This window comes from Hyperoodon ampullatus, assembly GCF_949752795.1.
Source record: "Hyperoodon ampullatus genome assembly, chromosome: 7".
Taxonomy (NCBI): domain Eukaryota; kingdom Metazoa; phylum Chordata; class Mammalia; order Artiodactyla; family Ziphiidae; genus Hyperoodon; species Hyperoodon ampullatus.
Window position 1 is genome coordinate 5,685,819 of NC_136920.1, and position 27,190 is coordinate 5,713,008.

The 27,190-nt window shown below is 56.8% G+C and overlaps 1 protein-coding gene across 1 annotated transcript in view; it reads left to right on the forward strand.

Moving 5' to 3' along the window:
• Positions 1–27,190, forward strand: part of SHANK2 (SH3 and multiple ankyrin repeat domains 2) — a gene marked incomplete at both ends in the record, with an annotated part of 469,126 nt that overhangs the window by 155,070 nt on the left and 286,866 nt on the right. Inside the window, one exon of the mRNA XM_079709253.1 lies at positions 25,726–26,041. Coding sequence (XP_079565379.1) covers positions 25,726–26,041 — 316 coding nt within the window. The remainder of the gene's footprint in view (positions 1–25,725; positions 26,042–27,190) is intronic.

Sequence of the window (27,190 nt, forward strand, 5' to 3'; positions counted from 1 at the left end):
GCCCCAGGCCACCTCGCTCCACAGATGATAATTGGAGCATCCAGGGCCAGGTTTCCGATGGCCGTGGGTGAAACACGCCTCTGAACTTCTGCAGAAACATAATTGAGTGTGGCCGGTGCCACTGTCCCCTCCTGAAATGGGCCACCAATGCAGCAGGGAGACCAGTCCCGTCCCCTCTCAGGATGGGTTGGCCAGGGCCCGGGGGCTTTGCTGCCGTGTCACCTGCTCCCAGGGGGGAGCGGATCTGGATTGTACAGCTGTGCTTGCCAGCGGGGGGCTGAGCCTTTCTGAGTGTGAGTCCGTCCGTTTTCCATTCGCAGCTCCTGCAGCTCCGTTTCCAGAAGGGCCTTTCCTAGCTCATCCCTGAACAGGGAGACTGCGGTTTGTCCTTGGGGTCTGCGCCTAGCCCCTCCCCGGCTCCAGAGGGCGCCCTGGAGGCAGGAGGTTCAAGGCCAGGTTGCGGTCCCCAGAGAGCTGGCTCTGCAGCCCGCTCAGCCCGTTGGCTTATCCTCTCCCTCGAGCTCCTTACTTTATGTCAGCCGGGGGCTCGTCTGGGTAGCGGTGGCGGCCACGACTGTAAGGCACCACGCTTTCCTGAACCATCAGCTGGTCACCTTCTTGTGGGGTGGATTCACCAGGATTTATGCCAACATTATTGGGGGTGGAGGTAGCTTTCCTTCACGTGATGGTTGACAAAGGGCCTCGGGGACTTGAAATAACTGGGCTCTTTATCAAGAATGTATTTATTTATTTAGAGAGTTAATATTTGATCTTCACAGAAATTACACAAATATACATTCACGTGAAAATCACCCAAATCCCCATCCCTCTGAGATAATCACTGTCTACACTGATACGTCGTATTCCTGGGAGATCGTAGCGGGTTGAATAGTGTCCCCTCCAAAACTCACGTCCACCCAGAACCTCCGGATGTAACCTTATTTGGCAGTAAGGTCTTTGCACGTTTAATTAGTTCAGTTAAAATTAGGTTGTGCTGAATTAAGATGGGCCCTAAATCCATTGGCTGGCGTCTTTATAAGAGAAGAGAGGGGGCTTCAGACACAGAGACATGCAGATAGGCACACAGAGAAGATAGGGCAGAGGCTGGAGGGATGCAGCCACAATCCGAGAGACGCTGGAGCCCCCAGAGGTGGAAGAGGCAGGAAGCCTCCTCCCCCAGAGCCCCCAGAGGGAGTGCGGCTCTGCTGACACCTTGATTTTGGACTTCTGGCCTCCAGAACCGTGGGTGAATCCACTCCTGCTCTTTGCAGCCGCCCACTTCGCGGCAAGTTGAGGCAGCGCCAGGACACAGATTCAGAGATCACACCCATGTTTTAGTTTTACCTCCTTCTTTAACTGGGAGCCGACGAAGACGCCCAGAAATCATCCCACACGAGGCAAACTCCAAGTTGACAGGTGCTGTTTGGATGACACATCTGCCTGTGTCGTGCCCGCCAAGAGGGAGCAGCGTGGGACCCCGCTGGCCCATTAAGAAAGCAGAGAGACGCTGCCAGCTGCTCCCCAGGCTCCAGCGTTGCTTCACATTCATCCCCTTAGGCGGGGAATGTTCCCTGGGGCGGTGGAAGGCTCTGGGGCCCTCAAAGCTCTGGGCACCAGGGCTGTGGGAGGCTCTGGGACCCTTGGTCCAGCCCCACCCAGCTGGGGTTCTGCAGTCCACTCCCTGAAACAGTCTGGCTCCATCCCACGGGCTCTCCAGGGCCTGTCGGACCTGCCAAGGCCCCTTCTGTCCACGCACACCCAATGCCAGGTGCCAGAGGTACTGCAGCCGTGGCCCCCGGGACACGCCCCCTGCCCCCGAGTGTGCCTGAGTCATGGCTCCCACAGCCTCCTGCTTCGCTGGGTCAGGGGACATCAGCTTCATCTTGTGGACAAGGGTGCGGAGACCAGCTGGCTGTTGGCCTCGCCAAGGCAGCCACCACCTCCCTGGACCCCATGCTGGACCCTTCCTGTCGACACACTTGTCCTGGGTGTGGGTCTCAAGGAAAACACGCCACCCCGCAACCCCTGAGACCTGGGCTTTACGGAGCGAGGTCCTACCCCGCTGCCATCCTCGAGGGGGACAGCCTCAGTACTTCCTGCCGTCCACTGTCCTCCCACCCCCGCCCTGCATCGCACAGAGCCACGTCCTTAGCCTTCCCTGCCCTGCGTTCCCAGGGGGCACCTTCTAAATGATAGCCGGCCACACGCTCCGACACAGAGCAGTGTTTCGTGTCTGGATTGGAGCCCTTGTCGCCTCTGCAGACCGCCCCCGAGGTCTCCCCCCGGCTCAGCGGACCCTGCAGATTCCTCCACCCCTGCATGCAGAATGGCCTATAGGGTCTTGCTTTTAAAAGGAACTGTGTTTTATTACTTTCAGGGGTGTAGGATCTGGCACATAATGCCTGGCACATAGCTCCCTGGGTCAGTGGTTTTTATTAATTGATCACATTGTATTGTAATTATCTGTTTAGGAGTCCGTCTCTCCACCAGACTATGGGGGCCATGGGGGATCTGACCCTTGCACCCACTCAGTGTTATCAGGGGAGCTGAGCCTCACGCTCTGGTCCAACCGGCCCCAAAGCTCTTAATGACTCTGCCCTTCCGCTCTCGGGTATTAGAAAATCAGCACTGCCAGCCTCTAATAGTCATGGTGAGATCTGGTTGTGAGTAACCAGCTAATTCCAACTTTTTCAAAAGTTTGTCTTTCCAATAACATTTCAGTTAGGTGTTCTGGCCCTGGGGCAGCGTTCCATGGTGTCTGAGGCCTAGGTCCTTCTATCTCATTGCTCCGCTCTGTGTGGACGTCATTCCCAATTTCCCTCATAGTCCAAGGTGGCTGCTTCAGCTCTACCCATCACATCATCATTCTAATCAGCCAGAAGGAAAAAGGAGTAGGAGGCAGGCATGCCCCCACCCTGTAAGGATACGTCTCCTAAATGGCAACATTGCTTTCATTTGCATCTTGTTGGCTAGGACCTTACCACACGGCTCCCTCCTAGAAGGGAAATGCCATCTTCTTTCCGGGTGACCAGGTGACCAGTGGAAGGGCCAGGTTCTGTTACAGAAGAAGATAGAAGGACAGAAAGGGGGGACAGGCAGGAGCCCGAGCCACGCCAGACCTTTCTTTTGCCTTTATTGAGGCAGTCTTTTCCAGAGGAAGGTTTGTCCTTTCCCGGTGAGGCTCTGGGGTTTGGATCTAAGGGTTGGAGAGGAAGGGCTTGGCGGAATGGACAATTTGGAGACCTGGGCGTGATCGGGAGGGTCCGGTAATTCTGCTCGGGGGCTGACAGTCCCTTGGGGGCTGGGTCCCGCCCTCCCTCCCAGAGCCTCTTGGAGGGCCAGAGCCACACTTGTGCATCTTCAGGGCACAGATAGTCCCATTCTCGTTACCTCGCTCTGAGCCGGGGCACACGGCGGCAGTGTGCCCACATTACAGGAGGATACGCTTGGGCTTGGGGACCCCTGTCGAGACCCGGCCCCGCGGGTCCTCCTCCTCAACCTCCCCACAGTCTCGACGGGCTGCTGGCGTCCCTCTGGGCGGCGCCCTGAGCCTTCAGCTGTGATCGACGTTAACCCGCCTGAGCTGCAGGCACAGTTACATCCCAGGCCGGGGGCACTTGGAGCCGGGGTCCTTCCCAAGCACCAGGAGTAGCCAGGACACACGTTCCTCAGCAGAGACGGTTTCCGCGGGTGCCTGAGGCTTCTTCAGCAGCTCTGGACACCGCCTGGGGGAGTAGGAGGCAACGGGGTAGACCACCCGCGCCTACCCCCGGTGAACGCAGGCTTCTCATCCAGGGACACTTCAGTGAAAACCTGTGCTCCTCGTGGGCGTGAGGCTGGCCAGTGCCAGAGTGGGGCTTGGAGCAGACGTGTCCAGGGCCAAGTCCCAGGTGGAGCTGTGTGACCTTGGGCATGTCGCTTGACCTCTCTGAGCCCCTCCGGCTGTCTGAGTATCAACCTCCTGACACTGTGGTGAAGATTCAAGGGAATCGGGGAGGAAATTCTGACCCCTGCTACAACATGAACGAAACTGGAGGACATGCTGAGTGAGGCAGGCCAGTCACAGAAGGACAAATCCTGCCCGATTCCACTCATAGGAGGACCTAGAGTCCTCAACCCAGAGAGACAGAAAGTAGATGGTGGGACCAGGGCTGGGGAGGGGGTGGGGGGTTAGTGCTGAATGAGAACAGAGTGTCCGTTTGGGAAGATGGAGAAGTTCTCGAGATGGTTGGAGGGGATCCACACAGCAGTGTGAATGTACTTAATGCTACTGGCCTGTACACTTAGAAATGGTAAAAAAAAAAAAAAAAATTTTTTTTTTTTTGGCCATACCGCGCAGCTTGCGGGATCTCAGTTCCCCCACCAGGGGTTGAATCCGGGCCACAGCAGTGAAAGCGCCAAATCCTAACCACTAGGTCACCAGGGGACTCCCAGAAATAGTCAATTTTAGGTTGTGTGTATTTGACCATCATTACAAATAATTTTTCGAAAAAGGAGATAAGGTAATGAAATATTTACCCCGATCCTGAGCCCGAAGACTGGATAAATGGCGGCTGTCAGTGGATTTGACGTGATGCTCCCCTCTCTTGCTGCCTATTTGTTGCTTTGGTTGCCTTCTGACTGCATAAATGCCACAAGAAGAACTCTCAAAGGGAGAAAAGGGCCAGGAGTAGCTAACGTGTGTGTCAGCCCGTTTCATCCTCACTCGAGCACTTGCGTTGCCCATTTGGAGGAGGAGGAAACCGAGGCTCGGAGGTGAGGTCGCCTGCCCGGGGCTGCCTCGGGTGGATGTGCGATTCTGCCTCAGCCAGGCCCCTCATTCCTCGGCCAGGCCTGCGTCGGCCGCCAGCCCCGACGGAGTGGACAGCCTCACTGTCCTCGCCGACCCCGTCTGCCGTCCCAGGGGGCGTGCCCGGCCTGCTCCCCGCCCCGAGCGCTCGGCCCAGCCTGTTTGCAGCACTGACTGTGACCTGGGCGCCCTAGCTGCCCATGCTCGCGGCTCAGGCCTCCCGGGGTATAAACCCCCAAGCAGAGCCACCAGGCCAGAAGGCCTGAGTGTCCCTGTGGCGCTGGTCCTTAGACTCACATACTCGTTTGATTCCTGGTGGTCTCCAAAGGGGCTGGGGTCAGGCTCGCCCCGTGGGATGAGGCGGGGGCTCTGATTCTGAAAGTGAGAGCGATCGCACCCCGGGTGCACCGTGGGAAGCTTGCGTCTCGGTGGCATGCTGCCTGTGCCCTGATCACACGTGCAGAGTCCCGGGTTCTAGTGAGTTCCCGGCTGTTTTGCAAGAACACACAGGTCTGGGGCGGAATCCCGTTGGAAACACTGCCTGCTTTGTACCCTTCCTGGACCCTCGGGACGCACTTTAGAACGTTAAAGGCCCTGGTGGGTCCTGCAGTAAAGATGCTCCCTGACTTTGTTTGACCTGGTGTTTCCCAGACTCGACTGTGGAATCTGTTTTGCACCATCTGCCTCCAGGGTCCCCAGGGTCCCGTGGAACTCACTTTGGGAAAGTCGCACTGAGTCAACACCAGGGCCGCCGTGTGACTGTGCTGGGCCTGGTGGGGTGCTCGGGGGTGGGCTGGGGGTGCCTGCTTCCCCCTGCGGGGGTGCTCAGAGAGGGAGCAGCCGTCACTCAAGCCCCCCAGCCCCCAAATTCCCGGTGGCTCACAGCAGCTCCTTTTACCCGTACCTCAAGACACATTTCTATAATACAGTAACTAGTCGCGGCGTTTAAAATCAGATTTCATAAAAAAAAAAAAATCAGATTTCATGTAGAAATCCAGGGTGCCGGCTTCTTTTTTAGGAAGTCGTAATAATACTGCCGTAGCTAAGAGACTCGGGGAGAAACGCTGTCCTGGGAGAGGCCCCTCCTTCTGCTTCGTGGGCTGTAAAATGAAGAGCCACGGACTACACTCTCTTTCCAGCAGCTGAAAGTGGATGCACAGCCTCCTGCACCCGGGCCCTGCCAGGCCTGCTAGAGCCGCAAGGAAGCCGTGCCCCACGCTGGCCGGTTCCCCCCAGCCCGGCGCCCCACCCCGGTGCCCCCTGAGCCCTGCCCTCACCTTTGGTCCACACCTTCCCAGGTGACCCACTCTGAGGCCAGATTACGAGGGTTCAGGGGGAGGCAGACCCAAGTCGGTTCATTTTTTGTTTGTTTGTGTTTGTTTTTGTTTTTGAGGTACGCGGGCCTCTCACTGTTGTGGTCTCTCCCGTTGTGGAGCACAGGCTCCGGACGCGCAGGCTCAGCAGCCATGGCTCACGGGCCCAGCCGCTCCGCGGCATGTGGGATCTTCCCGGACCGGGGCACGAACCCGCGTCCCCTGCATCGGCAGGCGGACCCTCAACCACTAGCCACCAGGGAAGCCCTTAAGATTTTTTTGATGTGGACCATTTCTAAAGTCTTTATTGAACTTGTTACAATATTGCCTCTGTTTATATTTCGGTTTTTTGGCCGTAAGGCATGTGGGATCTTAGCTCCCCGACCAGGGCTCGAACCCGCACCCCCTGTGTTAGAAGGCGATGTCTTCACCCCTGGACCACCAGGGAAGGGAAGTCCCCGAGTCAGTTCATTGATCTGAAGACCCCAGGCGCATTCAGATGGCTCAGACGCTGCATCTGTGAACCTGAGCCCTGGGCTGAATTAACGGGGGGCCGAGGGTGGGGACTGAGCACTTGGTAGAGCGAGACCAGGTGCGGCGGCGGCCACGGGCAGAGACACGCTCGGGCAGGGTTTGTTGCCTGACCCCTTTCTAGAGGAATCTGAAGTTAATTCAAGATGCCTGTGTCGGGTGGGGTGAGGGGCAGTCCCCTCCTTGGCACGTGATCTGGAAGCCAGGCACGCCCCGCATTTTTAACACCGACAGCAGATTCTGAGGTGGACGGCTGTGCTTCCTGGCATTGCTTTCTTGCTTAAGAACACAGAGCAGAGGCGCTGCCCTGAGGGACAAGGCTGCGTTGGGGGACCCCGTCATCAGAGTGGTGTTGGCGGAGGGGAGGACATCCCATCCCAGCTGCCAGAGGAGCCCTGACTCCACGGAACGGCTCGTGAGACCTAAAGCAGAGGCCGGTGTCTCAGTCTCCCCGAGGCCCGCATAGACCCTGTGTGGGGTGGAGGCCCCCTCCTGCGTCAGCCTGCACCCCTCACCCATGAAGCCAAGGGCTCAGCCGTCTTGTTCCAGGACCCCGCTGGCCCTGCTGAGGTCACACCTCCTCAGAGAGGAGAAGGAGGCCCGGTCCCCTGGCGCAGTGCTCTTTTGCAAACCCAGACAAATTCCCAAATCCCATCGTGTGCCCGGGGCACATCCTCTGCACCAGGAAATGCACCAAAGGCTCCACGTTTGGATCAACCCGTTCGGTGCCCGCGGCACCCACTGCACGTAGGTCCTCCAGGCACCAGAGTGTGTGCGGGTTTAAATGAGAGCAGAGTCCGAGCCTCGGCTTGCATCCCAGCTCTGTGACCTTGGGCGGGTTACTGACCCTCTCTGAGCTGAAGTTACCTCCTTGGTGTCAGTGGGATAGTATGACTCCTTGTGGCTTGGGTGCTGAGATGAGGCACGCGCAGTGCTAAAGCAGGGCTGGGGCCTTGTCAGCAGCGGGTCAGTGTCAGCCGGCATCATCACCACCATTGTTGTTATTGTTAATTCCCAGATGAGCAGCCTGAGACCCTGAGGGCTCCGATGTCTCCCCCAGGAAGCCCACCGAAGGGTAGCGCCGTCCTTTTCTGCCCAGACAGATAGGTCCCTCCCCCACTTTCTGTCCCTGACTTTGCACAGCACCGCCGTCCTCCCAAAGGCATGTCCCAGACCCTCCAATCCCCCTCCCTGCCTCTCCACTTTGCAAAAGCCACGCAACCCAGTTCCGGTCTCAGGGTTGCTGTGCACCCAGACGGTATCCTGGGCTCCTGGCCGCTGCCCTAGGCCACCTTTTTCCCGGGGGGAGACAGGGACCATCTGTGCGCTTTCCTGCCCACTGAGCATTGCTTGCAGTCCGATTGCAGGAAGCGCGGGGTCAAGCGCTGGCGAGATCAGTCCAGCACCACCTCGAACTGCATCTATTTTCAGACCGCAGTGCAAACTAGTTGGAAATGCACTGTCTTTTGCTCCTTTGTTCTGGTCCCTTGTTTTCCATCTCTCTGTAATTATGGGAAGGAAATGTGTATTCATTCATTCAGGGCCACCTGTTTGATTCTTAATCTCACTGGGCATCTCTCTCTCCTTCATCACATACGTGCTGTTTCTAATGGGGTCTCAGTTTCATCAGCTTCCTCCGAATCCTGCCTCAGACTCCTGGGAGCAGTCTGTGCAAATGACACGGGGGCGTCATGAACTGCATCTCCCATCGCTCCACCTGTGCCCTTGGGGCCATGACAGCCTCCTGCCCTGGGTGCCTGCTCCAGTAAGGCCAGTGTCATCAGCTCGGTCTGTGCTGATAAGCAGACCCCTGGGAAGTTCATGAAGCCAAACAGGAGAAGCTTCATGGACTTGCCTGGTGACCTGGGGAGGCTGGGGTTATACCACAGCCCACTCCTCTGCTGGAAGGAGAAACCCTCTGGTGGTGGTGTGCCCCTCAGAGTGGGATCATATCCCCTCTAATAAGCCACTCCAGGTACGAGTGCTCTTATTAGCACTCTGATATTCTTGCTTTTCTCAATGTACCGTTGCCTGGTTGAGACACATTTTCTCTGTTTCTCACTCCAGAAATGATTTTTTTTCCTTTTAAGAGAAAATGTGGTTCCAATTGCCCATTTGTATAAACTGGTATAAATCTTTGGGGAAAGCAATTTACCAAAAGTGTATCCAGAGCCATAGAAACATTCAGACCTTTCGGCCTGGCAATTCCACTCACTCCTGGGAATAGAGTCAGAGGAAGTGACTTGAAAGAGGAAGGGGGGGACTACAGGCGTGAAGATGTTCTCGGCAGCGTTGTTTATAAAAGCGAGAAGCCAAAAACCATCTCAGCCTGACTCTAAGGAATTTGCCATGTTGACTCACCAGATATTCTGTGACGTGGAGCGGGCTGACCCATACTGCTGGGGCACTAGGTAGTACTTTAAAGGGCAGAATGCAGAACCCAGTCCACCTCCACAGCTGTTCCGGGTGTGTCTGAATCCTAGGAAGTGGGCAAGTCTGTGCCACACTGGAAAGTGTGCATGGCATTTTTAACAATATTTGTCTCAGCTGAATCACCTTGTGATACAGCAGAAACTAACACACCATTGTAAAGCAATTATACTCCAATAAAGATGTTAAAACAAAAACAAACAATATTCTTCTGGAAGATGCGGCTCTCTATGGTGGGCTAGATTCGGAGTTTAGGGAGCGGAATTGCATGACCGTTTCAGGCAGAAACAGAACAGCCTGGTGGTGACTCTGAACAGCTAGAGCTCTGCACAAGGGAGTGCTCTTCTGACCCCATTAGGAAAATGGGGCATTTGCTGGATTTTTTTTTTTTTTAAGCAGAGTATGCATGAGCTGAACTGATGCCGTGGAGGACGGGTTAGTCGGGATGATGGTGCTGGAGGTTCTTTCTGTCCAGAGACGTGGAGGAAAGCCGGCCGGGCTGGGCGTAGAGAGGGCACTGAACAGCTCGGGGTGCTCCCCCAACACATACTTGGGGAGTGACGGGGGGTGCAAAGGCTTCATGGCTCCTCCCAGGGAAGGCTGAGGGGTCTTTGGGGAAGGATTCACTGAGGCCCAATCTCCCAGCCCTGGAGGAAGATGAGGGTGGTACAGCCACTCATCCAAGGAGATGGAATTTAGGGACCGAAGGTGGAAGCACAGGGACATGTATATGCAGTCCCCTGGTTCCCAGCCCAGGCCTGAAGTACGGCGCTCAGGGAAGTGTGGCATGGAGGGACCTTGCCCGCCTCTTGGGCCTCTGGGCGGTGGGAGCCCTGCTTGCTGACCCCTGAGGCTTACAGCGAAGCTTCCTTTAGCTTTGAGACAGGGCTTGGCTTCTTCCCTGAGCATGAAGTGAGCCCCTGCCTCCCAGAAGGAGCCGGGTCCCATGAAGCAGAGAATCCTGGACTCAGGTCAGCAAGGTATGCAGAGGTGCCCACACCCGGCCGAAGGACCCAGGGGTGCAGGGCTGAAGACCCTTCCCCTCCTCCCACTTCTCTCCCACTGAAGGGGCCTCTGAAAGGCCATGTGCAAAGGACGCCACCAGAGCCCCACTTACAGGCTCAGAGAGGTCATTCAGCCTGTCTGTTGTCGCACAGCTAAACCTCGGCACAAGTGCAACCAGGACTGGCGGATGGCAGGGCCCTTGCAGTAGCCACTGTGGCCCTGGGGCTCTGTGACCCACATCTTGACCACCTCGGGACCGCCCATGGTGTCTCTGAGAGCCAGCCCGGGCTGCCCCAAGGGGAAAAGGTGCTTCCTCCCCCAGAATGGCTTTCTCTTTCCAGCTTGTGTGTTGGCCCCAAATCAAGGGAAGGCAAAACTCTCTTCTAATTTAAAAAGAGTGAGTGATTTGAAAGTCTTTTCAGAACATAATGAGATGTTGGATGTGTACAAGTGCTTTGGGAGTCCCCAAGGGCTACACGAGCATCACCTGAAGCCTCGCTGTCCCGCTGTGGTCTGGCAGCAGTGGTGGCCCTGGCAGGCAGCGGGGCACCTGAGAGAGACAGACAAGGTCCCTCCATCCTGCAGGAGCCCCGAGTGAATGGGGGGACACACAGAAGGTGGCCAAGTCCCACGGGGATGGCACCCTGCCGGGAAATAGGGCTGTGGTTGCAGGTGGACCACTTGATAGGGCAGGGGGTGGTCCCCTCTGGGACTGAAGGGTGGGGTGGGGTGGGCTCCAGGGACGGCTGCCCAGGCTGTGGCAGCCACTGAGACTTGACGTAGATGGGTGTGTCGGCTGGACACCCCGGACGAGGTAGGAGACAGCACAGGAGAAACAGGTAGATGCCCCCCCCAACCCTCCCCCGCCCCCGCCAGGCCCCTCATCCCGCAGGAGCTGGCTCGCCCAGTGAGTGAGGAGGACAGGCAGAGGGGCTGGTGACATCCCGGGGGCTGGTGACATCCCAGGCGCTGGTGCAAGCACCCAGGTCAGGGCTGAAATTCCAGGCCTTTCTGGGACATCGAATTGCAGGGCTTGGGTTCAGTATCAGCTGCGGGGTCAGGGATGGGGCTAAGGGCAGACACCCCCCCACCATGGCCAAGCTGTGTGACCTCAGGCAGATGACTGAAGTGCTCTGGGCCTCCTGCAGTGCATGACGGGGAGGAGTTGCCACCTGGCACGGTCGTGGGGAGAAGGGACAGATAGGAGACGCGTAGCAGTCATTGTCTACTGCTTCCACTTTTGCTGTTGTGGTAACTGTTGTCTTATTTCTGGATCCCACATCTTTTCTACATTTCTGCAAGAGAGCAGAACAAGCCAAGGTGTCTGTGGGGCCCCAGTGAAATCCATCAAGTCCCTTTGACCCGGGGAGGCCTGACCTGAGTCTCAGAGGTACCCCAGGGCCCAGGTGGCCAAGTGGGACCCTGCCCAGCAGCCCTGAAGATCCTGTGTTTCTGTCCTTGGCCTGTCGGGGTTGGGGGGGTGCCCATGGCCTGCAGGCCCCAGCCTCCCTGTGTGGCTGACCAGCTCCCCCGAAATCGCGCCACTCAGCTCCAAGAACCCTCTCTCCTCTTGGAGAAGGATGCTCCACAGAGCTGACAGGGTCCTCGGGTTTGCCAGCCAGAAGGACTTTTAGTGGGGATTCTACTTGACCCTTTATTCGACATATGGGGAAACTGAGGCCCAGGGGAGGTGGGACCCACAGCCAAGCAGAGGTGGGATCAGGACACACACAGGTGAGTCAGTTGACTTCCCCGTTCAGCATCACCTGCCCCCAAGGTGAGCCCCCTGCCCTCCCCCTGCAGGGTCTACCCCACTCTCTCCTGTCCAGCGGTCGGGACACCACTGGCTGGCTTTGACGTTGAGGTAGAGGTGGAAGTGAGGCCAGCGCTGCCTCAGAGTGAAGGGCACGGGGTTGAGTGAGTTCTGGCACCGCTTGAGCCTCAATCTTCACGTCCATAAAATGGGCATGAAAGGACCCACCTCACCTGGCTGTTGAGAGAACGGAATGTGTGACAGGCCCGGCCCTGGGCTGCGCTGGGTGGGCGTTCAGAGTGGGGGGCTACAGTGATGATGCGGGTATTAATGTTGGAGAAACGACCACCGCCTCAGCCCTCAGAGCCCTCCCTCTGCTCATCCCAAATTGCTCATGGGAGGCAGCCGCCGTCCGCATCTCTTCACCTTACTTTCCGAGGCCACGGCCCACTGGCTGGCCCACCAGAGTCTGCTCTCCTCACCTGCCCCTCGCGGTTGGGTTCTGCCTGGACTTGGGGTTTGCCTGATTTTGGCACCTGATCGAGCTCTGCTGCCAGCTCGGCCCGGGAAGGAATTCATTTGAAGGTGAAATCAGTCACCGAGGCTTAATTAGTTCACAGAATACAAACCTGCCTTAGGACCTGCTACCGAGGGCATGAACCCTGGTGGGACTGACACGGGGACCATCGCAGTGCTCACTCAGGGCTGTCACGAGCACTTCATTCTCCGGGCACCCTGGCACCTGTACAGGTTTTGATCCGCTAACACTTTGATCTAAAAGGTGGGGGCCCAAAACCTTCAAAGGCTGGATTCTTGTGTTGAAACAAACCTCCCCAGTGTCTGTGATGCTTCCCACCAGGCTGCAAGGGCACCCATGGTGCCAGGAACAACTGCATGTCTTGGCTTCCACGGTCAGTGGTCAAGGCACACCCAGGCTTCCTCACTCTGGCCTGTCTCTGCTTTGACACACTCACCATCTCCCCAACGGACATACCTGCTGCCTCTAGACACAGAGATCAGGGACTCACTGCCACGTACTGTGTGTGCATGCAGGTGGGCAGTTGGGGAGATGCTTATTTGCTTAATATATGTTTATGAACCCATGACTTCTACCTTCCAGTAATGTCAGAGCAGCTCAGGTCGGACGAACCCTCCTGCTGATAACAATGACAAACTTGAGACAAAATATATAAAAATAACAACAACTGCTTTTAGCCATTGATAGGTAACTGAAAGCAGATGGAACCAGAGGGGCCAGGACCCTTGACAGAGGGGGAGTCCTCCAGGTGAGACCCTCGTGAATGAGGGGGTTCCCTGATAGAAAGTGAGTTTCTCTGGGTTGAGGATCCAGCGGTTGGAGGTCAGGGTCAGGGCCACCTGAGTGGCTAGAAATGGGGGGGCAGGGGGAGTTGCTGGAAAGTGGATAGCCCCCAAATCTGCACATAAATCCCCCTCAAATCCTTGACTGACTTCTGAACTGTCATGTGCAAAATGAGAGTCCAGGGGTCCCAGTGGAACACAGTAGCTTAAAGCTCAGCGAGCCAAGGGGAGACAATGTGGAGTTGAGTTCTGTCTCATTAGAGGAGTTTGTTTCTGCCAGAGCCCAAGAAGGGCCCCAGAAGTCAGGACCTCCCATAAGGACCACACCAACAGAGATTTCCCCAAAAAGCCTAAAAGCCATGCCTTCATAGGACAAAGTGTTCTGCTGATAATTTTACTCCCTGCCAGAGGAACTCAACACTCTTCAGAGGAAGATAACAAGATGCAGAATCTCTACAACATATCAAACACAATGGCTGATATAGAATCAAAAATGACTAGACAAGCAAAGAAGCAGGAAAGCATGACATGTAATCAAAGGAGACCTCAATTAACAGAAGCAGACCCAGAGACAACCCAGATGTTAATAGGCAGACAAGGACCTCAAATAACTGGAACATGTATTTATAAGCTCCCACTTGGTGCCAGGTCTTGTGTTGTATCCTGTGTAAAGCCCCTCCCCCACCCATGCCTTCCAGAAGGTTCCAGCTGTGGGGTGGAGGTGTTCATGGTGGGAAGAGTTCTAGAAACAGATATTTCATGTAGTGAGACAAGCACAGTGAAAGCCTCAATGACAAAGTCCAGGATGTGAGGTAGGAAAGTGCCATTCTTTCATTTATTCATTTATCAAATCAAGGTAGAAAAGCACAGGTATCTAGTTGGAGGCTGAGTTGTGTTCTGGTGATGAAGTGGTGAATAAGACAGACACAGTCCCTATGGATAAAATACGGTAATATAAGCAAACTCACAAATGGTGTGATTTCAGTTTTTGAGAAGTGCAATGAAGGAAAAGTAACAAGGGGCTAAGAGAGAGAATAAGAGGGTTGCCTTATTAGAAAGGATGGTCAAGGAACACCTCTGGGATGAGGCGACGACCTCGAGAGTGAGTGCTGAAGGATGGGAGTTAGAGAAGCCAGCCAGACAGCAGAGGTGAGGCCCAGAGGGGTGTTCAGGGCACCGAGAGGGGCTGGCACGGGCCTGTGGGGGGAGGGGCGGTGTGGAGGAGCAGGGGGAGCGGAGGTGATGGCATGAGGACCCCTGGGGGCCTGTAAGGGAGAGCGACACAGCCTGCCACATGTAGTGTCTTTGAAGTTCAGGCAGCTCTAACAAAACACCACAGACAGGGCATGTTAAACAACAGACATTTATCTCTCACAGTCCTGGAGGCTGGATGTCCAAGATCAAGGTGCCTACCAGTTCAGGTCCCGGTGAGGCCGCACCACCTGGTTCGCAGATGGTGCCTTCTCTCTGTGTCCTCATGTGGCAGAGAGAGATATCTCTCCCTGCCTCTTCTTATAAGGGCACTAATCCCATCATGGGGCCCCACCCTCATGACCTAATCACCTCCCAAAGGCCCCACCTCCCAATACCATCCCACTGGGAGTCAGGGCTTCAGCATATGAATTTGGGGGAGATAACCTTCTGTCTCTAGCACGTGGTCACTCTGGTTACCCTCCAGCCAGCTCAGGGGCTGCCTTTCAACAAATCGCTCTGTGTGTGGTTAACTTTTCAGTGTGTCCTGAGACATGTGGGCGTCTGTGGCTGCAGAGGTTCACTCTGTGGGGCCCTGGCACCTGCAGTGCAGTCCCCAGTGTCCAGGCACCCAGAAGGCTTCCGGAAGAGGTGTCCACGTCTGGCCTTGGGGGTTGAGGGTGGTTCCGTTGAGTAGTTGGGCAGGGTGGGCACTGGTGACTTGTCTCAGTGCCCTGAGCCTCAGTTTCCCCTGTGGGAAGTCCAGATGTCCTCCATCGCTGGGCTCTCAGAAGGGCCACCCAGGGTGGCTCTTGCTTTCTTTATTAAGCCACAGTGCTGCCCCTTGCCCCACCCCACCCGGGGAGAGCATTTGCCTGGCATGCAGTGTCTCTGCAGGACTCTGGGGCACAGGCTGAAGCTGCACGGTGGGAGGGGCAAAGGCAAGGTTTGGAGTCTGCGGTCCTTCCAGAATGCACCTTGGGGACCCTCACTCTCTGTGTGGTCAGCCCCAGTTCAACCCTCCACAGCCCCTCTCCCTGTCCCTGCTCTGACCTTGGCCTTGACTCTAAAGCACTGAGTCAGGACTGGTGGGTAGACCCTGCCGGAGCCCCTGACCCCTGCTCCCATCAGCAGGGAGCCTGACCGCCCTGGGGAGAGACCCCCACCCCGGGGGGGTTCTGAAGCCCCCTCATCGGTGCCCCTTACCCGATTATCCAGGGGCCTCAATGGATCCTTCAGGAGCAAAGCTTCCCTCTGTGGCCCCAGCTGACGGGAACGTTACAAATCCTGCAGACACCTACATCTTTGTTCAAAGATAACCCCGCATTATTGCTGAGACTCCTTTTTATATCTCCTGTTATTTATAAAAGTATGATTCATTTAACAATTATTGTGAGATGGAGAAATGTTGCCTACTAATATTAAAATTGCAGTTATCTAAAGCAACACAGAAAGGAAGCAAGGTCTGCTATTTTGGATCAGGTGGGGAGTAAGCAGGAAGAATCCGGGTCTAGCCCACAGCCCCCCAGGACCTGCTGCCTCCCGGATCCTGGCTTGGTGAGCTGGGCGAGGCTCTCGCACACACAGTTTCCTCTTCAGCAATTGGTTTTCGCTTCTGTAAGATAAAGTGGAGGGCGGGGCTGGTGGGCCACTGAGACCCTCTGGAGTTTCGTTTCCTCTTTTCAGTTCCCCATGGGCCTCCTGTCTGTCGAGAGGCTACAGCCGCCTCCGCAAGTTTGCATTAAGGCAGAGATAGACTCAGGGACTCTCCTGCTTACCCAGCCCCTGTCTCCATCCCAGCCAGCTCTCCCTTCTCCACACCCCCCACAAGTAGGAGGCGGGGCCTGAGTGAATCCCCAGGCCGCCTGGAAAGAGAAGGGAAACAGCCACTATCTCTGGGATTTCAGGGCCTTGGAGACATTCATATCCCAGCCCCAGCCCCGCCAGCTGGTCAGCCAGGGTCTTATTGAAGAGATCACTCTGGCTGTTGATGAAGACGAGGAAGGTCCCAAAGGATTTTGGTGGCTCTCCGTGTGCCAAGGGGGCCAGAGAGCCAGGCTTGCGAGCTGTGTGGCCAGCCTGGTAACCAGCCCACGTGTGGCTGCTCCATGGAGCCGGCGCCACCCTGAGCCCACGCCCACTGGCCCCGTGGCGTTGCTTCTCCTGAATCAGAGCCTTGGCCGTGCCTCGGGTTGCCTGGAGCCCCGGCAGCAGCGCAAAAGCTGAAAGAATGAGCCCCAGCTCCCCCCACCCCCAGACAGGTGGGACAGAGGGTGGGGACTCTGCAGACACAGCAAGGACACTGAGGACACTGGCCTGACTGATGTCCAGCATGCCTGCCCGTGGGGACCGGGCGAGAGCCCTGCAGGGCTGTCCTTCTCTGGTGCCCATCAGGGCAGCTTGGCCTCCAAGGATTGGGCAGGGCCTGGGCGGACATGGGGGTGGATGGAGGTAGGGTGGGGCAGAGAAGGGAGGCGATTTCAGTACAACCCAGGAGACCAGCTTGGGGGCCTGGAGAAGGGCCTGGGGACACTCAGAACAAAGTAGAAGCTGGACTCGCCACCTCCCTCTTTTCCGGTTCATTCATTCACTCATGTCCACAGCAGTGGGAGCACACCCCGTTTGCAGGCCGATAGGGGAGCTGGACACTAGACCTGGCTTCAGGAAGCTTGATGTTCCCTGGAGTCGGGAAGGTCCCCAGGGTGGACTGCTGGCCTGGCGGCCCTCGGTGGGGCAGGTGTGGGGGGTGTCTCTCCAGTGACTGGATCCATCCGGGAGACTTCCTGGAGGAGGCGGCACCCAAAGAGGCCATGTAAATGCATTCTGAGAGAACTCGGAGGGCTTATCACAGACACAGGGGCAGGGTGGGTGCCAGGTAGGTTGACTTGGAATTCACTCAGATTTTTTTTTTTTTAGTTAAATGTATTTATTTAGCAGTTGCACATTTAGCCATGGCAACCTTCAAGTCCAGGCACTGTTACAGATATTGATTTGATCCTCACCTCCTGTGTGGCGACACCATTCACATCCCCCTTGATAGAAGAGGAAATGAATGTATGGAGATTTATCGTGACTTTCCCGGGTCACAGAGCTGGGAGGTGAAGGGACTGGGACTCGACCCCAGAAGGCTGACCTCCCCCTTTTTGTGCTCTAAACATGACTTATGCGATCCCACAGCCAACACTGGGAATGCATTGGGTTATTCCTACCTTACAGATGGGGAAACCGAGGGCCGGGGTGCCTGACCAGCCCATGGCCGCCAAGCAGTAAGACACAGAGCCGGCCCCTAAATCAGATGCTGGCCCACTTCCCCTCATCGGGCTCTTTCCCCGCCGGCTGGCGCGGCGAGGGGAGGTGGGCTGATTGTCCACGCCGAGCAGGCGACGTTCCTGAGACCCACCGGCCCCGCAGACTCTCACCAGGCTTGTTTATGATACCTGGCGCATCCTCCCTGCCAGGACTTCAGAGCGTCTTGAAATGTTCTGATGTGCAAAGAGCCTTTTTTAGAGGAAAAATGAAATTATTTTCAGCCTGTTATAAGGCAGTTGTCAAAAGATGTGGCAGATGAAGGGCCTAGACAGTGAGGGTTTGGGAGGCGGCCAGAGCGAGCGGGGGCAGGGAGCGCAGAGGCCAAAGCTGTGCAGGTCGGGGTAGGAGGGGAATGGGGCGGACGGGAGGACGGGGCCGTGTCACGCATCGTTTATAATTTGTTTATTACTTCTTACCGAGGGCCTGGCACTGGACTCGGGCTGGGTGGGGCTGAGGTGATGCTAAAGGGCCAGGCCAGAAGGCTGACAGCTTGGGGTTCATTCTGGGGTGACCTTCCTCCTTCCTGGAAGCTATCTGATTTGGGAGGCCTCCATCTAATCCCTCCTCCTGCCTTTTTGTCTTTCAAACAGGCCCCAACTCAAAAGATGCTCACTTATCCTTTGAGGCGGACGGGTGGGTGAGCAGGTGGACAGATTCACCAGGTAGCATCCCGGTCCCCACCTCCTGCCACCTGCCGCCCGCCTCAGCCCAGCCCAGCTTGGACACAGAATTCTTCTTCTCCCTTCTCCCCCTCGTTTGGAATGAAATCCATTTGAAACCAAACCTCAGTCAGCAGGAATGTGACCAGCACAGCCTCTGATAGTCACTTTGGATGCTCCGTGAAAGGACCCCGTGTAGGAAGAAAGGGTCTAGGAGTTGATGGGAGGAAAGCTTAGCCATCTTTGGGCTGGGCTCCGACACCTCCAAACCTACTTTATTTGTTGAGATGAAGTCTGTGCTTCGAATGCCTCGGCTTTCCCTTCCAATTAGTATGTGGCAGGTGCAGGCATGTTGTCTGTGTGACAGTAAAGGAGACTGGTGCACATGGGTGCAGAACCAGCACACGGGTAGTGAGCTCCCTGTTGCTGGAAGTATTCAAGGAGAGCATGCCTGCCAGTGGCGAGGAGGTGTTACATGGGCGAGGTGGGTGAGGTCAGGAATGGACCACCTCCTCCCCAAACCCCGGCAGGATTTCTGTGGGGGCAGAGCCTGGTCTGTGGGGCCGGGCACACAGTAGGTCTGCACATGAACCTAAGCTCTGGCTCCTAGTCTTGGTGAATTGTTTGCTCAGATTCCTGGAAGGGTGATTGGAAGAGTTGTCTGCTTATTAGAAGAACCGAAGGTGTCTGGAATGGGAATCCTTTGGCTAAGGGGTGTTTCCTGGGGTTCCTCAAATTCTGTTACGTCCAAAGTCTGCTCTTATGCCCCCACCCCGCCCCTCATGCAGCCTGGGAGGGAGCCAGAATCTTCTGTGTCCTGACCACTGCTGCATCCCCTGGGCCCGCACAGCTCGGGTCCACACGCGCAATGGGACGTGGACCCTGGTGGGGGGGGTGAGGGGTGATGGAGAGCCCCGCCTACCCTTCTGCCTGGGGCCAGCCAGCCCGTTTCCTGGTTACAGGGTCTGTCTCAGCAAGGCTCGCCTCTCGGGTGGGCAGCCGGGAGGGCCCCCTCGTTTCCAGACTCTGCTCCTACTTGTGGACAAACGCACCATGAGGGTCACTCTGAACACAGTGACGGGGAGGCGGGCTGGGGGCTGTCCCACCTGGGCCACGTGTAAATGCTCTTTGGGCATCTCTGGTTCTGCTCCCAGCACGGCGGCAAGGGCTCCGCCCCAGGTCCACAGCAGGGGAGCCGGCGATGGCCCGGCACCTCTGGCCTTTGGCGAGGTCGCCGCCCATCAACCCCGGAACACACGCACTCTGCTGACAGCAAAGGTGGCAGCGCCAGAGCAAAGGTTGTCGCAGGGACTCGGTGCGGGAGGAGGCTCACGCTCTGAGACAGCGTTGATCACTAGCAGATGGAGGGAGGGTTGAGCACCGCAGAGCCGCCCACTCCCCAGAGGGTTTCCCCGGCTGGGCAAGCGCTTGGGACCCACGTGGCAGGACCCCGGCCTCCGGGGGAAGTCCCTAGTTTCACGGTCCCTGTGGCATCCTGTCCCAGCCGGGGCAGATGGCCAACACACCCCCGATAAACTAGACATCCCCACCTTGAAGACCCCTGGCGAGTAAACCCAGTGGCAGAGCTGCAGGCCCCCCCAAGTGGAAGCAGCTGTGTCCTTGTTGGTGACGCTTTCTGCATCCGAGAGAGATGCTTCTGGAAGCTTTTCAGCCTTGCACCAAGGTCCAAGGACATCCAGCTGTGCCAGCGCCACCTCTGTCCCCCAGGGATGTGAGTGGTGAGGGGCAGATCGTGGGGTCTTTGTTGATAAGCTGCACCAGCGGCCAGATGTCTCCTGGGGCAGGTCTCAGAAATGGCCTGGGCTCTGGCCTGGCAGGGGAGGGTCGCCTGGGGCGGGGTTTGAAGGCAGCTCCGAGCTGTGCGATGGGGCGTCGTGGGAGTGCAAGGAGGATGATGCTCAAATGCTGGGCTGGTACAGGGCACCCAGTCTCCATTCTCGCTACCCTGGAGAGGCCGTTTGTTGGGACGTCCCGCCAGCCTGGGCATCCCGTGAGGAGATGTTCCCAGTGCTTACGCTGCCATTTTTGTTGGCACGAAGCATGTCGACCATATGGAATTCAACTTACAGGCTCCCGTTGCCCTCCCTCATCTCCTCCCATCTTTCTCTCTCGCTCGCTCTTTTTTTTTTTTTTTTTTTTCAAATTTCAGAAGCAGTTCTCTTAGCAACAGAAAAAACACACACTTAATTACAGCCCCAGCAGCAGATGCATCGGGTGGCAGAGCCCGCTCCCTGGGATGCTCCGTTTAGTTTTCGGGAAGACCTTTCTCCTTGTGTAGAAATAACCCCGTTCCACCTGCCGTGGGGCTCGCCAGCCACGGCCCCTCCCTTTGTGTTTCCCACGGGCAGAACTTTCTCCCTGTCGCCTCTCCCTGTGTCTCCCGGACCTCTGTAAGCAACGTGCAATGTGGCTCTGAAAACGCTCCTTTTTATCAGCTGCCTGGAATTAGGGCGAGCCGTGGCCGGGCTGCAGTTTGTTTTATCTCTCTTTTGTTTCAAAAAAAAAAAAAAGGAGGGTGGGTGGAAATCCTGTTTTCTCCAGGGTCATTACCTCCAAGGGAGGACGGGGGGAGCCAGAGAAGCAATGGGTCCTTGTGTGTGATTCTTGCCAATGGAAATCTGGGTCATGTTCAGAAATTCCAGAAGGCTGGCACCGGCCACCCAGTTAACACGGGTCTGGCGCGCGGCGTATCTGAAACCGGGATGTTTTATCTCCTCGACTGGCTCCCCACATCAGCTGGCGGACAAACGGCATTGGAGAGCACTTGGCTTTTTCTTTAAAATGAAAATCAGCGAAGCACAGTGCATGCTATGTAGCCCCGGGCGCCTCTGAGCGGGAGTGGCCGGAGCCCCAGCCGGAGGGTCCTTGGGTCATCGCGCGGTGGGGGCGGGGGGGGCCTCCGGCTCACCGATGCCGACCCTCCTCCCCGATGCACTGATCACAAAAGCAGGGTGGCACCCACCGCTCACATGACGGGCGCGGGGAGAGGCCGCGGGCTTTGAGAGCAGCCCCAGTCTACGCACAGTTGGCTCCCAGCTGACAGGCAGGATATGGGGTGGGCTTTGTCACCAGCATGCTGGGTCTGGCCTGCCCAGCTGTGCTCGGGAGCCGGCAGTGCCCAGAGGCCCGCCACCGCTCCCCGGGTCCAAGCCGCTCCAGAGCGCAGGGGCCGGACGGCTCTCCTCCCCTTCCTCCCATCCGAGAAGGTTATATAATGAGCGGACCACTGCCGAAGTCGGAGGGAAAATGAAGTCTTTGTTAAATGCCTTCACCAAGAAGGAAGGTAAGGAACGAGCTGTAGGATGCGTGGTGCACGGGAATGAGCAGTTTCCTACCGATTCTCCCGGGGAGCTGGGGCTTCCCGTTCCCCCTAAAATTGCTGGTTGTTTATCCCCGTCATGGAAGGGAGTAATTACTTCTGGTGGGAGATAGGGCTTTGTTGTAGTTGGTCTGGAATTTTAACCCACTTGAAGGTGCCGGGGGGGTGGTGGTGGGGGTTTGTCGTTGTTGTTGTTATTTTCCTAAGTCTCCAGCCCCTTTGCAGAATTGTGGCATGTGCATCCCTGGTGCTTCCAGAGGGCAGTTTAGGAACTAAGTCCTGGGGAAAATAGGAAGTTTGACTCTGGTCTGTCCGCTACCTGGAGCATATGCTGAGCACTTGGGCAGGAGTAAGGAAGGTCAGGACACTGCTGGCCGCCCCGGCCGGGTGGACGCTTTCAAAACCACCGCTCGGCTGTCCTTGGCCGTCCCCGGGTTGCAGTTTCAGGGAGCGGATGGGAAATGCAGCGCGGTAGACTTTAAAAGTGCATCTTCTTTTTGCATACCTTGTGTGATTTGTATTGTGGAAAAGAAACGTGTAAGTAAATGCATGGAAGACAGCTAAGAAAATATCCACCCACTTAGAGTTTGCAGATTGCCTGAAAGAAGGAAACAGTTGGGTGGAATATTAATTATTTTCAGACAGGAAAAGAGTTATTTCTAACCCTTTTCACACGAAAACCCCCAACATTTCCACGGCTGGTTCCAGTTAGTTTGTCAGACAGGGAGCTCTTGTTTTATGAAATCAGGAGGTTTATGAAGACGTGAGTTTAGAGGGATTAAAAAGATATTTCCCAGCCCAAGCCATAAAATAAACATGGAAGAAATTTCCAATTATACCGCATAGGAAACGAACTTAATGTGAATCTTGGTAATTAAGCGAGATAATTTTCATTAGAATGTTCACCCTGATGTCACCTAGGCGATTCCATCCGAGTAACTCGGTGGATCCTCAGGCAGAATGTATTTGCAAAAGTCCCAGCTCTTTTATCCCTTAATCTTCCAAGGGCAGCTGCCCCATGTGAATTGTCACCACTCTCAGAAAGACCTCTTCCGCCTGGTTCTCAGGAATGTTTAGAAAAAACAGACTTTGTCTGTCCTCGTTTGCTTACACGATGAACCCAGATTCACCTTCTGGGACTTTGGTCTTTGTAATCTGTGCACAGCATGAGTGTTTCAGTTGGGGGTATGGTGTTCTGTTCACTCTGCTCTCTGCTTCCCTCGATTTGTCTTCCCTTGTAAGTCTTTCTTAGCCATTGGCAGGACTCCCCCCCAAGTTCCATCACTTTCTGTCAAGGGCGTTAGTACTGTACGTACCCAGTTACATTGGTCAGAAAAATAGAATTGACCGTAGGTAGGGTCAGGGAAGCTGGGAGGCTCGGCCCAAGTTCGCGTCAGGGAGTGTGGGCGTTTCCTGGTCTCGGGGTGTCCCCTTTGAGCTGGGGTGACCCCTCCCCCTCCCCCCGGTCCCCCAGGCCTGTCCTTGGGTGGGGGGCGAGGAGGATGAGCCAGGACCCCGAGGGAGCTCTACCCCAAGCGTCTGCCTGAGAGGCTGGCTTCCTCCTGGTGCTGTGGTCCTGCAGCCAGCGGACTCTGTGAATGGAGAGCTTCCCTGCACTCGGAGATCCTGGAACCGCCGTCCTTTGCAAGGTCTCCGCAACCCCACCCCTTGCCCCCCCGGCCACTCCTCTGCGGGGCGGGGCTCAGATCACCCTCTGTCATTCCAGAAGTCTTCTGGCCTCCATCCGACACTGACAGAGGGAGTGACATGGATGAGGTTCTCCCCGGTGACCAGCAAACACAAACCCGGCACTTTTCCCAAAATTGAGATTTTACTAGGAGGTGGGGTAAGGCCTGGGCTGATTCCTCGTGGGCCGAGCCCTGGAGAGGGCAGCCTCTTGGGCCCTGGAGACAGGGGTCCACGGAGCACGCCTTTCCCACTCCATCTCCCTCCCGGCCGGGCTTTGAAGCGTTCCTCTGAAGAGTTCCTTTGCTTTGAGGATGCAAGTGATAGTGTCTCTTGCCCCGACAGACAGGCTTCAGAGGAAGCAGGTTGGCGTGAGGGTGCGGCTGGAAAGAGTGTGACCTCCCCCATGGGTCATTTCCAAGTTCTCACGACTGTAGGAGCCAGCTGTGGATTCTCAGTGTGTGTCCTCAGGAAGCCTTGTGACGTTTCTGTGTGGCTCCCCTGGGTTGTGGCCGCATCTCTGCTTTCCCAGGACTGCCCTGCATCCCAGGGAGGTGGCAAAGGGGTGCACTTGGTCACAGCTGTCTCAATGGAGCTCTGCAAGCGCTACCTCTGTCCCCGTGAGCCCTGCCAGCGCCACCTCTGTCCCCGTGAGCCCTGCCCGCGCCACCTCTGTCCCCCGTGAGCCGTGCCAGCGCCACCTCTGTCCCCCGTCAGCCCTGCCCGCCGCGCCGCCTCTGTCCCCCGTCAGCCCTGCCCGCACCACCTCTGTCCCGCGTCAGCCCTGCCCGCGCCACCTCTGTCCCCCGTCAGCCCTGCCCGCGCCACCTCTGTCCCCCGTCAGCCCTGCCCGCGCCACCTCTGTCCCCGTGAGCCCTGCCAGCGCCACCTCTGTCCCCTGTGAGCCCTGCCAGTGACACCTCTGTCCCCCGTGAGCCCTGCCTGCGCCACCTCTGTCCCCGTGAGCCCTGCCCGCGCCACCTCTGTCCCCGTGAGCCCTGCCAGCGCCACCTCTGTCCCCGTCAGCCCTGCCCTTCAGCGTGGGAGTGGGCTGGCAGCAGGGGGTTGCTATACTTCGTTTCCATGATGAACTTCACCACCTCTGACCTTGGGCAGCTGGGGTGGTGGATTGTGCAGGACTCCGTCCTGAACTGCTGATGCCGTCCTCTGAGATGCTGGCTTCCCCAGGTCCAGATAAGCCCCCCCGGAGGGGGTGTGTTTCCCGTGGCCCCTCAGGCCGGTTTGTGGACTGGCAGCCCAGGCTTCTGGCCAAAGTGTGCACAACCTCGTGTATTGGGCCTCAGCCTGGGGCAGCCAGCTCGAAGGAGGTCCGTGTCCTTTGCTGCTAGAATTGGCGTGTCGCTTCCCCTGCAACCCAGAGGCTTACGATTCTTTAGACGCCTCTTCTTGGAAAAGGCACTTTCTGTTTCTGGCCCAGGGCACCGGCCGTGTGGATTCCGGCCCTCACGGTCCCCGTGGGCAGTGTCCTCATTCCAAGTCCCTGGGTGTACTGATCTCACAGAGTGGGGGCCTTGCCTCTGGTCTAGAACTTCGTAAGAAGCATGGTGAGGCTTGTCCACCCCCTCCTGTCTCACGCTGCCGGGTCCCAGTTTGAAGGGTAGAGAAGGGAGCCCAGTGGGGTTCGGGAGAGACTGATTCCCACCAGGAGAGCTGGGGGCTGGGGGCGTCTGAGGTGCTCAAACCACAGACAATCCCTGTCTCCAGTCCTGGAGGCTGGAATCCGAGATCCAGGTGTGGGCAGGGCTGGTCCTCCTGAGGCCTCTCTCCTCGGCGTGTAGACGGCCGTCTCCTCCCTGTGTCCTCACGGGGTCATCCCTCTGTGTGTGTCTATGTGCTTTTCTCCTCTTCTTATAAGGACACCAGTCCTGTGGGATTAGGACCCACCCTAGTGACCTCGTTTTACCTTCATCACCTCTTTAAAGAACCCCATCTCCAAATACAGGCACATTCTGAGGTCCCAGGGGTTAGGTCTTCAGCATAGGGGTTTGGAGGTAGGACACCATCCAGCACACACAGGGGCTCAGTTCAGGTCATGGTGAGGAGGAACTCCATGGCCGCCTCAGGGTCCTGACTGTCATGTGCGATGGGGCGGCCCGTCCTTACACGGTCTCTGGGCTGCTGAGGGCCTGGGCGCCACCCGGATGGAAGTCGGACCCTGTGTCCCTTCCATCTCAAGTGCTGGCTTGAACCTCCGGGGAAGGAAGACTCTCTTGGTCTCCACCCGTCTCTGCTCCTGTGTCGGGGTGAGTTCTGCACATGGCAGTGTCCCGTGGGGGGATCGGTGCAGAACTCACGGTGTCCGTGTCCTTGGTGGCTGGGGGCCTCGATGACGGTGCCGTATGTGCCCTCACCCGCCTCTCGCGTTCTTTCCGACGCAGTGCCCTTCCGAGAGGCCCCGGCGTACTCCAACCGAAGGCGACGGCCCCCCAGCACACTGGCCGCCCCCCGGGTCCTGCTGCGTTCCAACAGCGACAACAACCTCAATGCCAGCGCACCTGACTGGGCCGTCTGCTCGGCCGGCCCCCACCGCAGCCTCTCGCCCCAGCTGCTGCAGCAGATGCCCAGCAGGCCCGACGGGGCCGTGAAGACCCTTGGGAGCTACACCTCCGGGCCCCGCAGCCGATCCCCCTCGCTCAACAGGCTGGGCGGCGCTGGCGAGGATGGCAAGAGGCCCTGGCAGCCCTGGCACGTCGGGTAAGGAGCGGCTGGGTGGGTGGGCTCCCGTGGGGACCAGGGAGAGGGAGACCTCCTTGCTCGGAGCCCCTGGATTCTAGAACTCAGGGCGGGGCCAGAGGTTGAGCAGAACACCTGTTTTATTCCAACCCAGATGTTAAAACACTTGAAAACCGAAATTCTGCCAACTGCCCTGGCTCAGACCATCATCGGAGAGTGGCCGGGGTGGCTTGGGCTGCTGCTGGTGTTTGGAGCCCGTCTCCTTTCCCTGTGCTTTGGCTTCTGGGTCTCAAAAGTGAAGTGTGGACAGACAGGGAGCTAAGGGCACCAGCCTGCCCTGGACTGAGGGCTCCTCCAGAGGACACTTTTTTCTTTGTTTCTTTGTTTGTTTTATTGAAGTACAGTTGATTTACAATGTTGTATTAATTTCTGCTGTACCACAAAGTGACTCAGTTATACATATATATATATTCTTTTTGTATGCTTTTTTGGATGCTCTTTTATCATTATGGTTTATCCCAGGGGATTAGATACAGTTCCCTGTGCTGTACAGGAGGACCTTGTTGTCCATCCATCCTCTGTATAATCGTTTGCATCTGCTGATCCCAAGCTCCCAGTCCTTCCCTCCCCCACTCCCTCCCCCTCGTCAACCACGAGTCTGTTCTCTATGTCCGTGAGTCTGTTTCTGTTTCACAGATAGGTTCAGTTGTGCCATATTTTAGATCCCACGTATAAATGATAACATACAGTATCCGTCTTTCTCTCTCTGACTGATTTCACTTAGTATGATCATCTCTAGGTCCATCCATGTAGCTGCAAGTGGCATTATTTCATTCTTTTTTTATGGCTGAGTAATATTCCATTGTATATATGTACCACATCTTCTTTATCCATTCATCTGTCGATAGATATTTAGGTTGTTCCTCCAGGGGCCATGTTTACTCTCGACGCACCTTAGCCAGAATGAGCCCTCACATTCGTAGCCACCAGAAACCCTGGCACAGGTGAGGCTCCGAGGGGTCCACGTCCAAGTGCTGGAGCCTGACGACCCCCCGCCCACCAGACTCAGTAGCAGCCCCGGCTGGTCCTCTTGTGTCTGCCCACAAGGCAGGGGCAGGGGGAGCGTCCCGGCAGACTCTGAAGCAGCCCAGGGGGCGGGAACCCCATTCC